Source organism: Aulonocara stuartgranti (assembly GCF_965226115.1).
Source record: "Aulonocara stuartgranti genome assembly, chromosome: 10".
Lineage (NCBI taxonomy): Eukaryota > Metazoa > Chordata > Actinopteri > Cichliformes > Cichlidae > Aulonocara > Aulonocara stuartgranti.
In genome coordinates this window covers 1,030,292-1,043,298 of record NC_138946.1, presented here as the reverse complement: position 1 = coordinate 1,043,298, position 13,007 = coordinate 1,030,292, and the positions used below count along the sequence as shown (strand labels likewise).

At 48.6% G+C, this 13,007-nt stretch overlaps 1 protein-coding gene and 1 long non-coding RNA gene across 5 annotated transcripts in view; one reads left to right on the top strand and one right to left on the bottom strand.

Annotated features, from left to right (window-relative positions):
• Window positions 1-1,490, top strand: part of LOC309715301 — a 31,020-nt gene extending 29,530 nt beyond the window's left edge. The window contains exon 3 of the long non-coding RNA XR_014279180.1: window positions 321-1,490. This is a non-coding gene — a long non-coding RNA (uncharacterized lncRNA). The remainder of the gene's footprint in view (window positions 1-320) is intronic.
• Window positions 1,491-3,840: 2,350 nt separating this feature from the next.
• On the bottom strand, window positions 3,841-11,308 carry LOC309715275 (hepatitis A virus cellular receptor 2 homolog). Of its 4 annotated transcripts, none has more exons than XM_082548268.1 (8): window positions 10,492-11,308; window positions 8,780-8,832; window positions 6,029-6,230; window positions 5,799-5,941; window positions 5,649-5,720; window positions 5,026-5,099; window positions 4,841-4,943; window positions 3,842-4,190 (listed from the first exon to the last, which is right to left on the bottom strand). In XM_082548268.1, the coding sequence occupies exons 2-8, from the start codon at window positions 8,814-8,816 to the stop codon at window positions 4,114-4,116; spliced, it is 708 nt and encodes a 235-aa protein (XP_082404394.1). In that variant the 5' UTR covers window positions 8,817-8,832; window positions 10,492-11,308; the 3' UTR covers window positions 3,842-4,113. The 4 variants fall into 4 exon arrangements, with proteins under 4 accessions (XP_082404397.1, XP_082404394.1, XP_082404395.1 ...); XM_082548269.1 differs by lacking the exon at window positions 10,492-11,308 and adding an exon at window positions 8,976-8,994; XM_082548271.1 differs by lacking the exons at window positions 8,780-8,832; window positions 10,492-11,308 and adding an exon at window positions 6,316-6,361 and having other exon boundaries at window positions 3,841-4,190.
• Window positions 11,309-13,007: the final 1,699 nt, after the last annotated feature.

Genomic DNA, 13,007 nt, shown 5'->3' with positions numbered 1-13,007 from the left:
GAACTCTCAACTCTTGAGCCACGACCGCCCACAGCAGCGGTGAGTGTTCCCACCTCCTGCTCTTTGTAACTTAACGCCATCTTTCCGTTTTTGAGTTTTGGACATGATTGTGGAGGATATCTTTGCAGCAAGTAAAGCTACCGGAAATGTACAACCCCACGCCCGGCCTCAAACCAGGAAGTTAGCATTTTCTCGTGCACAGGGTCTATTTATACATAAAGTTTCAGCTGCGCTCTGATCAGCTGATCTGAAAAAGACTCAAATGAAAACACTGAACATCTCCAATGAAATCTTAAATTTATCATTTTCAAATCATCCAGAAAAGAAATTGAAGAAGAAGATCCAGAGCGTCCACAACACAAAGACTGTCACAGTTTGTGGCATTCAGGTGTCACATAGTACAAGCTCCAAGCAGCTGTGATGGAGATGCCGCACTTCCTGAGACACAGTTTGATGCCCTGAACAATACACAAGCGAAGAAAGCCACGCCCCCCACCACCGACCAGACCATCTGTCTGCCTGCAGCGTGAGATCTCTCACTGCTGCTGGACCAGACAACATCCCAGGTCGCGTGCCGAGAGACCGCGCTGATCAGCTGGCCGATGTCAGACATTTTCAACTCATCACTGAGCCAGATGATCGTCCAGCGTGCTTCAAGTCCACCACCACAGTGCCAAAGACATCCTCAGGATCCTGCCTGAATGATTACCCGTCGCCCTGACCCCCATCATCATGAAGTGCTTCGACAGACTTGTCATGGCACATGTGAAGAGCGACCTGCTCCGCTCTGGACCCGCTGCAGTCTGCACACCAGCCCAACAGGTCGACGAGGATGCTGTTTCCACTGCACTTCACCTCCGCCTCAGTCCGTCCGAATCGTCAGGCTGAGCACAGGAGCTCCTCAGGGCTGTGTTCTCAGCCCTCTGTTGTTCACCCTCCTCGACTGCGCCGCCCTACACAGCTCCAGCTACATCAACAAGTTCGCTGGCGACACAGCCGTGGTTGGTCTCATCAGCAACAACGACGAGTCAGTGTACAGATGTGCGGTTCAGCAGCTGGCGCTCTGGTGCAGTGAAAACAACCTAACACTGAATGTGAACAAAAGCAAGGAGATGATCGTCGGCTTCAGGAAGACTCGCTCCACCCACACACCGCTCAGCATCCACGGTTCCATGGTAGAGACTGTTAACAGCACTCACACGGACTCCTTTCCCTCCTCCCATCCAGGGGGCCCGATCATCCAGACTGCGAGACAGCTTTTTCCCACAAGCCATCAGCATCATGAACTCACCACCAGCTCTCCTGCTCCCCCACCACACACACACACACACACACACACACAGACACACACACAGACACACAGACACACACACAGACACACACACAGACACACACACACACACACACACACACACACACACACACACACGCTCACACACACACACACACACCCACACACACACACACACCCACACACACACACACACACACACACTCACACACACACACACACACTCACACACACACACACTCCCACACACACACACACACACACACACACACACACACACACACACACACTCCGTTAGCTGAGTCTATGTGCTCCACACCACTGCTTCTGTGAGACGAATGCTGCTCTGTGGACAGGCTGCTGCACTGGTCACTTTAAACCACTGTTAACTGTAAATGTTAAATTATAATTTCTCTCAGTCCTCTTAGTCTGAAGTGTATATTTATTTTCTTCTTTTATTTCTGTTTATTGTTGTTTTTTGTCCTGATGTAACCGGATACAGCAGAGATGACAATAAAGTTTGACTTGAAATGATAAAGAAATTATTAGTTGATGAGTTTGTGATCGATCGTTAAGTGCTGATTATTTTGACCTCATTCTGATTTCTGTGTGGTTTCACTTTTATGTTGTTTTATTATTCTTATAAAGTATAATGAACTCGTTTATTTTACTCTGTGAAGCCAATTTTATTCTAACACAGTTTTTCACTGACTTTTCTTTCAGTGATTAACTGTATGTTATTTTCTCCACCTGGTGTTTCTGTTTCTCCTGCTGTCTAATGCTGGGCTACACTGCGCAATTTTTTTCAGTCGTGTTATTCAGCTTCTGCTCAAACTGCACGATTGACTCGCAGGGGTTAGAAGTTCATAGGTCACGATGCTCTGATGCGACCCGAGTCACACTGTGCGTCCATAACATGAAGCTTATCGCTCTCCCTCTCTGTCTCACACACACACACACACACACACACACACACACACACACACACACACACACACACCACCAGCTTTGCTAAATTGCTGATGAAAAACATGATCAGCTGTGATTGAGCAGCGATGTAAATCCAACTATTTTCACGGTCGTTGTGGTCGTGATCATTTTGTGAGGCCACAAAAGTTGTGCCTCCGTCGCTTGTGTCCCGATCACAGGCTGCACCGCTGCTCCGTTTTTTTCGCTGACACTTGTGTTTGCGCGTGCGCAGTGTGAGAAGCTGCGCTGACACCCTCACGACGGTCGCGAGGATTTCAAATCAAGCCATTGATGATCGGGAGCTGGTCGTGAGGTGTTAATCGCGTCTCGTTACCCCACGTATACGACACGACGCACGATGAAGGCCAAAATCGGGCCGATCGCCAAAACGGTCGCACGACTCAAAACGGGCCAAACGGCGCACAGTGTCTGCCCAGCATTACGCGGAGCTTCCACAGTGTGTTTGTCCAATAAAAACAAGAGCCTGTTCTGGTCTGTATGTGTGAATCACGGAGGTGAAAAAGATTTTCTCCCCGTCGGGGAATCGAACCCCGGTCTCCCGCGTGACAGGCGGGGATACTCACCACTATACTAACGAGGAGTAATTCTTTTCCTAATCCTGCAGTACTCGTTTTATCCACAACGTGTCTTACCTGAAAGTGACCATGACATAACTACGATGGTCGGCCTGCCCCCTGCTGTCTGACAGCAGTACTACAGCTGATCACAGCAGGAGGGGACATTTCGACAGTTTAGAAATCGTTTCACTTATTAAGAAACCAAACAAACAAAAACAAAAAAGCAAACATGCAACCTCATAAAAAAATAACGGAAGTGAATAAAAACAATAAAACATGTAAAACTAACAGGTGTTTTCTGTACCTCGTGCCTGACGTGGACAGGTGTCTGCAGCCTGCATGGCCATGAGGCTGAGAGCTGTGCTGCTAACAGGCTCAAATAATATGAGATCAGAGCGTGGGGCAGACACCTCAAACACTCCACCCTCTCCGACTGACCCACAGCTGTCCTGCTGATGCTGACAATGGAGGCTCTCCTGCACACTCTGGTATTGGAGCTGCTGCTGTGACATGCTCCTCTCACAGGGAGCTGCTGCTCACTGGAGATTTTCTCATGTTGGACCATTCCCAGTAAACCCTGGAGCTGAAAACCCCAGCACAGCAGCCTGCGTGACGTCAACAAACCTGTTCAGCCATCTTTGTCCTGATGGTCGCTCTGAGCTCCACATGAGCTGCTGCTGCTGTGGGACAGGTGTACCTAATAAAGTGACAGCTCAGCGTGGTGAGACCTGAGCCAACGTTTTTACTGTTATCAGCAGCTTCCTTACAAAGTTCTGCAAACTGTGTGAAGCACAAGAACAAGGAAACAGGCAGAGCAGCCACTTTATTGGGTACACCGTTAGTCCAAATATTTAATCAGCCAATCACAGGCCTGCTCTCAGCATTTAGGCGGGTAGACATGTGGAGATGACCTGCTGGAGCTCAGACCGAGCATGAGGCTAAAAGCTGACTGAAGGTACGTTGTTGATGATGTCAGACAGGCGGAGTCAGTTACCTGAGTTACACTGAGTGACTTCTTCACTGTTTACATGAAAACTTTATTAAACACATTAAGCACAGTCTGACGATGGAGTTTATTAACAAACATCGCTCCTGTCACAGCTCACAGAGGACACGTGTCACTCAGGGGCGAGGGCGTCCACCTGTGACGTGAGTGACATCACTCCTGAGGTGAGTGCAGCAGATTTATTTTGCTTCTTGTGCAGAGAACGTTCGACTGAGGCTTTCCGAGATGTTCCAGATGGGAATTCAAACACTTTCATAATCAGGTCGGTGTCACACGGCGCTGCTCTCCTCCTCCTTCTCTGATTGGTCTGGCCTCCTCTTTGCTTCCTGTTTGGACCTCCAGACTCCTGCAGGAACACAAACACACTTCCTGTCACAGATCCAGGCTTTCTCTGAGTTCAACAAAAACTAAACCTCAGTCAGAGATAACGGGGTCAGGGGTCAGGGTGGTGGTTGTCAGCTTTCAGGCCCTGAATGAATGTGATTGGCTGAACAGGTGTGACAGTGTGTAAATGATCAACGATGAGCCCGAGCTGACCCAGTGTTAGTCTCAGCAGTTATGCAGATGGAGTGTTTATAATGTTGGAAACCTGCAGTCAGCTGAGACATGAACACAGAAGTGTCTATGCTCATGTCTCGACAAAGCAGCAGCTTTACAAGAGTCAATAATGGAGGTGAAGAACATCACGCCTCCCGGTCGGGGAATCGAACCCCGGTCTCCCGCGGGGATACTCATACTGTGCAGTACCAGCTGTGACCACTAAATGACTGCATGTATGTGGGTGGCGCTGTTTACCACTTCTCCACAGTGAAGGTTTATTGTGACCACAGCTGCAGTACCGCTTTCAACCACAACGTGAACGTATAGGAGAGTGGCGCTGTTTCACAGGTTCGACAAAAACGAAAAGAGAAAAACATCAAAAACTGTTTTTAAATGTGTGCAAGCAGTGTGTGTGTGTGTGTGTGTGTGTGTGTGTGTGTGTGTGTGTGTACTGACTGTAAGCTGCGGTCAGCAGCAGAGCTGGGATGAAGACGAGGGAGGAAGCTCTCACTGTGTTTCCAACAAACGTCTGCAGAACGTTTACCTGCTGCTCAGCTGACTGTCAACAAACAAACAAATACAAATAAAAACAAACAAAGAAACACATAACACATCAACACATAAACATGAAGTGTTTGTACCTGAACCAGAGCCACCACTGGCTGCGTGGTGTCGTCTCCTGTGATGTCACTTCCTGCCTCCTGGGCGATGTGACCTGGCCAACAGATGATGCTTGTTTACGTCTGACTTGACCGCACTTTGTGTTCAGATTTAAAGATGCTGAACATGAGGACGTGTTTGTGTGACGCTCACAGGGTCACGGCTGTGACCTCACGTTAGCAACAGCTGCAGGGTAACGCCGCGTCACACAAACAGCTTCCTGTACTGACAGCATGAAGCATCAGCGAGCAGCTTCTTGAAGCTCCAAACGAACACTAAAATATAATTTCTCTTCCTTCTCTTTCTTTAAGTCCGAACTCAAAACTCACTAGTTCAAAATAGTTTATCCCACATAACCTCTCCACTCGGCTATTTTAAATGTGTCTTATGTCTTATTCTTTTATGATTGTGTAAACTGCTGGCTTTTATGTTGCTTTTTTCATTACTGTGTACAGTGACTTTGAGTGCTCTGAAAGGCAGTTTCAAATAAAATGTATTATTATTATTATTATTATTATTATTATTATTATTATTATTATTAATGACCAGCAGGGGGCGACTCTTCTATGAGTGTAAAGACATGCAGTGAGAAAGAGAACGGTACCTGTGGTGGTGTGCGGTGCGTTCAGGTCCCCGTCTGAGAGCTCAGTGTTTTCTGTTACGGCCACAGAGCGAGCTGCAGGCGAAAGACAAACAAACACTTTGAGGTTTTCATGTTGTTTTCAGCGCTCTGAACAGGCGTGTGTGGACGTACGGCTGCTGAGGATGATGAGGTGGACAGTGAAGGTCTGGTCGTTGAAGAGTCCGGGCACCTGAACTCTGCAGTGGTAGAAACCCGAGTCTGACGGCTGTGAGTGGAAGATGGACAGAGAGGAGGAGGAGGCAGACACAGAGTACCTGCACAGGAGGGACGAAGGCCGGTTTTACTCCACGTGCTGACAGGAAGCTACAGTCTGCTCTGATGGGACGCACACCTGCACTCACCTCTGTGACTTCCTGTAGGTGATGCGGGCTGCAGCGCTGTTGATCACAGCGTTGTGGCAGGTGAACAGTGAAGGTTTGCCCCGCCCCCAGCACACCTCCACTCCGCCCTGTTTGCCCGCCCCTGTGCGACACGGCAGCATCACCTTTGTCCCGACGTGGCCCACCACTGTCTCCATGGTGACCGCTGACACACAGGTCAGCGCTGACAGGAAGACAAACACAGGAGTGAGTTAAAAAGACACCTGATGATGTCAGAGCGGACAGCCGATACTGGAAACCATCATCACCAGTCTGACTGAAGCTGCTGCTCCAGCAGACACGATGTCACGGCTCGCCGCTGAGCGCCGAGGCTTCCAGACGAGCTGCAAACACTGAGAGTCAGCCCCAGAAATCAGAAACGGTTTAAAAACGAACAGCAGGAAGAAAGAATGTGAGCCGTGTTTTTTTGAACTCTTATTCATGAATATTCAGAGCACGCAGCGGCAAACCGAGCGAGCTTTCAGACAGGTAAATGGCCTGCATTTGTATAGCGCTTTACACTACATTCAGTCATCCACACATTCACACACTGGTGATGGCAGCTACATTGTAGCCACAGCCACCCTGGGGCGCACTGACAGAGGCGAGGCTGCCGGACACTGGCGCCACCGGGCCCTCTGACCACCACCAGTAGGCAAACATGGGGTTAGTATCTTGGCCAAGGACATTTGGCATGCAGCCAGGAGGCAGCCTGGGATCGAACCACCGACCTTCTGATTAGTGGCTGACCTGCTCTGCCACCTGAGCTACAGCCAGCCATGCCGTGACAGGTGCGTCACGTTCTTCTGTCAGGTAATGATCACGGAGCCGTTTTACCGCAAACACACAGAAAACGTATCATCTGCAGATACGAAGACCTCACGCAACCTGAGGAGGCGGGGTCGTGACCTTTCAAAGCTTTGTGGTCTAATTTGTCTGCTTCACTCATTTTAGGGTCAGAGACAGAAATCTGTTTTCCTGGCTGCTGATGGTAACGTGAGGCTGCTGTGGAGAAACATTCAAACGTGTCAATCTGAGAAACCTCACTTTCATACTCAGGACCTTTGATCGCTCATAATTACAGGAGATGTTAGCATGAACACATTTAAGCTCAGCTTAACACTGACAGCAAGGCCACGCCCCTTTACATCCAGGAGGATTTTTTTTCTATCCGGTTGTTCAGTCTGACGTCACTGGCCGTGTCTGGGCCTAAACTCCGCTGCAGGTCCATATATCAAACGATCACTATGGCATTACTGAGAGTTGAAAAACTGTCTAAAGTCTTTCATCTTTAATAAAATGATCAGCGTTCTGCTCTACCAGGTGTAACAATTGAGTTTAACATCCAGGCATCCATGAAAACGGAATTTATGACATTTAACGGAGTTAGAAGTTAGCAGGGAGTTAGCTCGCTAGCTTCTATCTAAATACAATATAGCATGTCCTGACTGCGGGGTTTTGGAAACAAATTAAAACGTACAGCTCTGTTATCACTTCCAGCATAAATGAAGACAGAAAACTAAACAGCAGTGACGTTTGTAGGGTTACTGAAGTTTGGCTAGCTGCTATATAATGATGTGCTACGTGGCCGCTAGCGACACAGCTATGTTAGCATAATATAAACAAGCTAACTTTTTTTCCACTCGATAAAAGTTAACGTGAGTGTTCTCGGTGGTCAGGAACAAATGTAATCGCATGGCAGGATGCTGTAAAAGGACCAAACTTCAGCCAGGAGAACAACTGAGATAATCCATCCACAATACGAGGTTAGTCATTCATATACTGCTGCATGGGCTGGGCTGTAGTTACATCCTAAGGTTTTAAAAACTGAGCTTAAATAAATGATTAGCGGTAATAAAAGCCGAGGGAGGTCAACAGGGATCACTGACTGTTTTAGGAGCTTTTTGAGATCAAATAGAAGAAAATACAAAACATTAAACATGTTAACAACACAAAAGCCATATTAAACACAGACTACTTTAGACCAGGAAGTAGGATTCGTCGCGTCATCACTTAACGACCGGATAACAAACTTAGAGGTTTGATTTGACCAATCCGAGGACAGCTTTGGGATCATTTCAAATCATCAATGGTTTTATTGGCTCTCTCACCCCAACCAATCACAGCAGATGGCCCCGCCCCTCCCTGAGCCTGGTTCTGTTGGAGGTTTCTTCCTGTTAAAAGGGAGTTTTTCCTTCCCACTGTCGCCAAAGTGCTGCTCACAGGGGGTCATATGATTGTTGGGTTTTTCTCTGTATCTATTATTGTACGAGCTACTGTGCAATATAAAGCACCTCGAGGTGACTGTTGTTGTGATTTGGTGCTGTATAATTAAAGCTGAACTGAACTGATTCAAGCATGTCCACTGACGACCTGCAGGTGTGAGGTGTTTGTGGTCCGTCCAGCGCTCTGTCTGTGGTCTCATCTTTCCCACAGTCTGGAGTTTCTCTTGGTAAAACTTTAACACTTCGAGTTTTCCAAACAACAAAAAGTCCTGACAGCACCAGGTCCTCCTTAAATGACTGCTGTGGCCTCCGTCTGTAAACTCACTGCTTTCAAGAAGCGTCCGTGTCGCGTTGGACACATGAAAAGTTTGATCCTGACAGATTTTCTCCTCGGCTGCTTTAATTCCAGACTCTGACTTTTCTGTGAGGATCCAGGTCCAGCAGTCTCAGACAAACATCCACAGCCCAGAGGAGCTCTGAGCGACCCTGACCTACAGGTTACACTCACCTGAGAGGACGCAGACAGCGTGCAGCGGCGGCAGCATGGTGGTGTTGTTCCTGCTGCAGACAGACAAATGGATGAGCAGTCAGATGAGTCAGTTGTCGCTCTGACTTCCTCTTTCCACTCAGTTATTCATAGAGTCGTCTCGCCGGCACAAAACAGGCCGGAGGTCAGCAAACATGTTTGAGATGAGCCGTCGCACCATCAGAGCTCCACGTCGCTCCACCCCATGTCTCCATGTCAGAGCGTGCTCACGGCAATACTACGGACAGCATGGTCAGCAGGTTAAAGCTCACCTGACAATGACCTTTCACCTTCAAACAAATGTCAGTTTTGTTTTTTGTATCTTTATTCTGAACAACAACAGAGAAAAAAAGACAAACAAACAAAGTCAAACAATAATCACAAATAACTCAGCAGGAAGAAGCATCGGCTTATTTAACCCCACCCCCCTGTTTCCTAACTAACAGTAAGTAGTAGTCGACACTTTTTCTTCCTGTTACGTCCATCAGAAATATATTTATTTAAAACAACTTAAAGATATATATACACTCATGTAAACATACTCACACACTGGTGATGGCAGCTACATTGTAGCCACAGCCACCCTGGGGCGCACTGACGGAGGCGAGGCTGCCGGACACTGGCGCCACCGGGCCCTCTGACCACCACCAGTAGGCAACGGGTGAAGTGTCTTGCCCAAGGACACAACGACCGAGACTGTCCAAGCCGGGGCTCGAACCGGCAACCTTCCGACTACACGGCGAACTCCCAACTCTTGAGCCACGATCGCGCTGTATAAGTTGCAGTAAGTTGCAGATGTATGTCAGTGGCTCTGAGATTCCTTCTATGACCTTCTTTACAATCAGTGCATGTTTTATATTTACATGTTTACAGTCTCAATGATTCCTTTTCCCACTGCTGTGAGGAACATTTCTCTGCTGATGGCAGTGACTCAGGAATTCGTTCTGTCAGATTTGGTCCAATATTTGCAGAATCATTATTAAAGCTTTGACAGCATCAGCAGCTTTTTCCATTATGTTGCCAATATCAGTAAAATATTGTTTGCAGTGAGCTGTAACTCTGCTGGCCTGGTTTCGCATTCTGTTTAGAGTTTAAAGATGTTTCCTGTCAGTTTATTTCTGCTGCTGTTGATCAATAATCAATCTATCAATAACAGTGAATTATTTTTAAGGTGGAACTTTAAACATTTGGACCTGAGCAGCAGCATCAGGTGTAATGTGCTGTACTATTCCTTGTTGCTTCATGGCAGCCACACTTGGTTGTGATTTCTGTGCTCTTGAGCAAAGAACCAGTTTTAAATGGTCTTTAGGCTCAGTGTTAGCAGCAGGTCCACCTGAGTTATGGCTCAGTTTTACAACAAAACTCCCCAGCTAGCTTAGCTATTCATTAGAAAGCTAATGCGCTAACAGCTAACATGTTAGCATTAAGCAAAGTAAGAAGAAGCTCTTGAGCTAGCTAGCTTAGTCCAAGCTAGCTCGCCCACACACCTTGTCTTACCTTCAGTCTGGTGTGTCGCAGGTGAAGGAAGTCACAAATTGATGACAACGCAAATCCACGAAGCGAACGCAAGTGAGACGCAGCGAGCTTTAGAGTTTGTTTGTTTTGTTTCCTTTTAGTTGTTGTTTAGGTTTTTATTTTGTTTATTAGCTTGAAGGTTTTTAGTTTGGAGTTTATTGGTTTGAGTTGTTGCATACCTGCAGTGGGAGTCGAACCCACGCTGTGATGCTGACGCTCCGGGCTGGATGTAGCGTTGTTCCCTCGTGGACCATCTTCAGCGCTGATGAAGCCTCAGCAGGATGAAGCCTGATGCAGAAAACAGACTCGGGTCCTTCACTACACACCTGCACACAGTCTGAGCAGGAAAACAAGCCTCAGCACAGAAACTGAGCATGAAGGCTGCGTCACCTGTGGAGGAGGAGTCCATGTTTGGTGCTGGTATGAGGACCAATCAGAGCCTCTGAGGTGACGTGCAGCTCTCTGTGGTTCACACTGCTGTTAGCTCAGGTTCAGGCTGGACTGAAGTCTTCAGTGGCTCAGCAGGTAAAGCAGCTCCCCCTGCAGTCATGAGACCACAGGTTCAACTCTCACAGCTCCCTGTTCTCTTCATGTGGGGACGTGTCCAGGTGTGCTCCGCCTCTCGCCCTGCTGGGTGAGGGTCGTGTTACGTTCACTGAACTCCAAACTCTGCAGGATTCATTGACGATGCGCTCCCGCCCGGCCTCCCGCCTCCTCCGCCCGCAGTCATCTCCGTGTTACCCAGCAGGTGGAGGCTCGCCTCTCGCGCTCAGCCGCAGCTCAGATTTAATTCATGCTGCTGAGACGTTCACAACAACAACACGCCGCCTGCTGAGGAGGAGAGGGAGGTCAGAGCCTCGTTAACCCGGCGGAGACGGAGGGAAATCAGGTCGACCTCGTTACCCGCTGATGTCACTTTATTGGTGGTTGCCATGACTGCGACGATGATGGAAGCAGCATGTTTGTTTCTTTCAGTGTCTGAGACGAGGAGACGACACGTCCGTCTCCATCCGACCTGCTGATTCTGCAGCTGCTGCCATTAAACACCAAAGAAGAAGACGCACGGGGACGTGATGTCATTAAAAAAGCTCCAATGAAACACTTTGCACAACAAATGAACTCTTTAACCTCAAAAAGCAACGCGTGAGAGAGTTAATCTGATATGAATCGTGTCAAAGGTCACGACCCGAGAGGAATTCAAACCCACAACCCGACCACGGCCTGAAACCTGGAGCAGGAAACCAGCATCGACCACAAAGACCAGACCAGGAAGCAGAGACAGAGAATGAAACTGTGATGAATGAATGTGCCTGAAACTCTGAGCTCCCTGCTGCTGATCACAGATCAGCTTTAAAACTGAGTCAAATGCTGCGCGTGCGTTCAGGTTAAAGCCGTCTCTGACCCGTGAGCGAGCTGGCGTCCAGAGGCAGGCTCTCAGCTTAATGAGCACGAGATTAGCATCGGCGTCGACGCCGTGAGCTAATGTGAGCACGGCGTCTGTGTCAGGCGTTTCTATGACAGCAGGTGTGAGTGAAGAGCGTGCAGCCGCACTCATTATGTCTTTATGAGACACCATTAGCACATAATCAGTGTACACGACCCCACAGAGTACTCTGATTACACTCTGTTCCCACAGAGCAAATGGAAGAAACAAACCGAACAGTGACGTCTGTGGTAGCTGTGAGCTGCACTCAGACCTGCTGGATCCAAGGTCAACGTATCAGGATATCTTTAATGATCTGGCTTCACTGACAGTGTGACGCCGAGGTTCATCCTGCTGCCTCGGGGTCGAAGGTCACAGGGTTCAGGTTTCGCTCTGACCCTTTCTGCTCTGTCTGTAAGACTGATGAGGACAGGCTGCATTACTCCACCTGTCCGGTTGTTCTCTCCTCTCGGAGGCGATGGTGTGCGCTCTGTGATGTAGGACGATGCAGTCCTCGCCCAGGCAGACTTTAAATGGACGGATGTGGGAACAAACATCCACCTCCGCTGCGAGCAACCACGCTATCCCGCCTCGCCCTGGTATTCCTGGACCAGGAGGCGGAGCTCGGCGTTCTTCCTCCTTCCCGGGGTCAGAGCTGCAGATGGTCCCAGTGGGTTTGTTTGGCATCCGCCTTCTTTCATAAAAGTTTTGTTTTGACGGGATGATCGACTCCACCTCCAGCATCGTTTGGACATGAGGATGAAGATGTGAACGCCTGCACAGAAGACGAAAGAGGAAACGTCCCCCGTTAATGAGGTGGTTGATGCGTGCACGTGTTTGCACTGTGACCATGCACGGGGAGGCCCCGCCCACTCACACTGCTACAGGGACCAGAGAGTCAGTCAGGATGTTCCTGAGCTAAGAGCTAAAGGGCGGCGTTGCCATAATGAGCCTCGTCCCGCCCCCTGATGTGGAGCACTGCTCATAACATGGAGTCTGTTTACGTGTCACAGCTGACATGACCCTGAGCCTGACTGTAACCCTAAAAACACGGTTTGAGTCTCAAACTGTTGGTCCCCACAGAGATATGAAAACACGCACACGCACACATCAGAGGCCTGCTGTAGGAGGGAACAGCTTCAGGATGTAGAAGGTGAGTGTCTATTTTTCGCTCTTCACCCACAGACTTCCTGCAGGAACATTTGAGAGTTTGGCGGTTTGAGTGTTTCAGGTGGGGGCGATAAGACTGCAACACGATTCAAACCCACGCAC

What these genes read in the sequence shown, in the direction of transcription:
- LOC309715275 (XM_082548268.1), bottom strand. Translation starts at nt 8,816, where the DNA reads ATGCTGCCGCCGCTGCACGCTGTCTGCGTCCTCTCAG. An exon ending in CCTCATCATCCTCAGCAGCC is followed by an intron (nt 5,721 to 5,798) that starts GTACGTCCACAC and finishes TTTCGCCTGCAG; the next exon opens with CTCGCTCTGTGGCCGTAACA. An exon ending in GCTGCTGACCGCAGCTTACA is followed by an intron (nt 4,191 to 4,840) that starts GTCAGTACACAC and finishes GTGTTCCTGCAG; the next exon opens with GAGTCTGGAGGTCCAAACAG.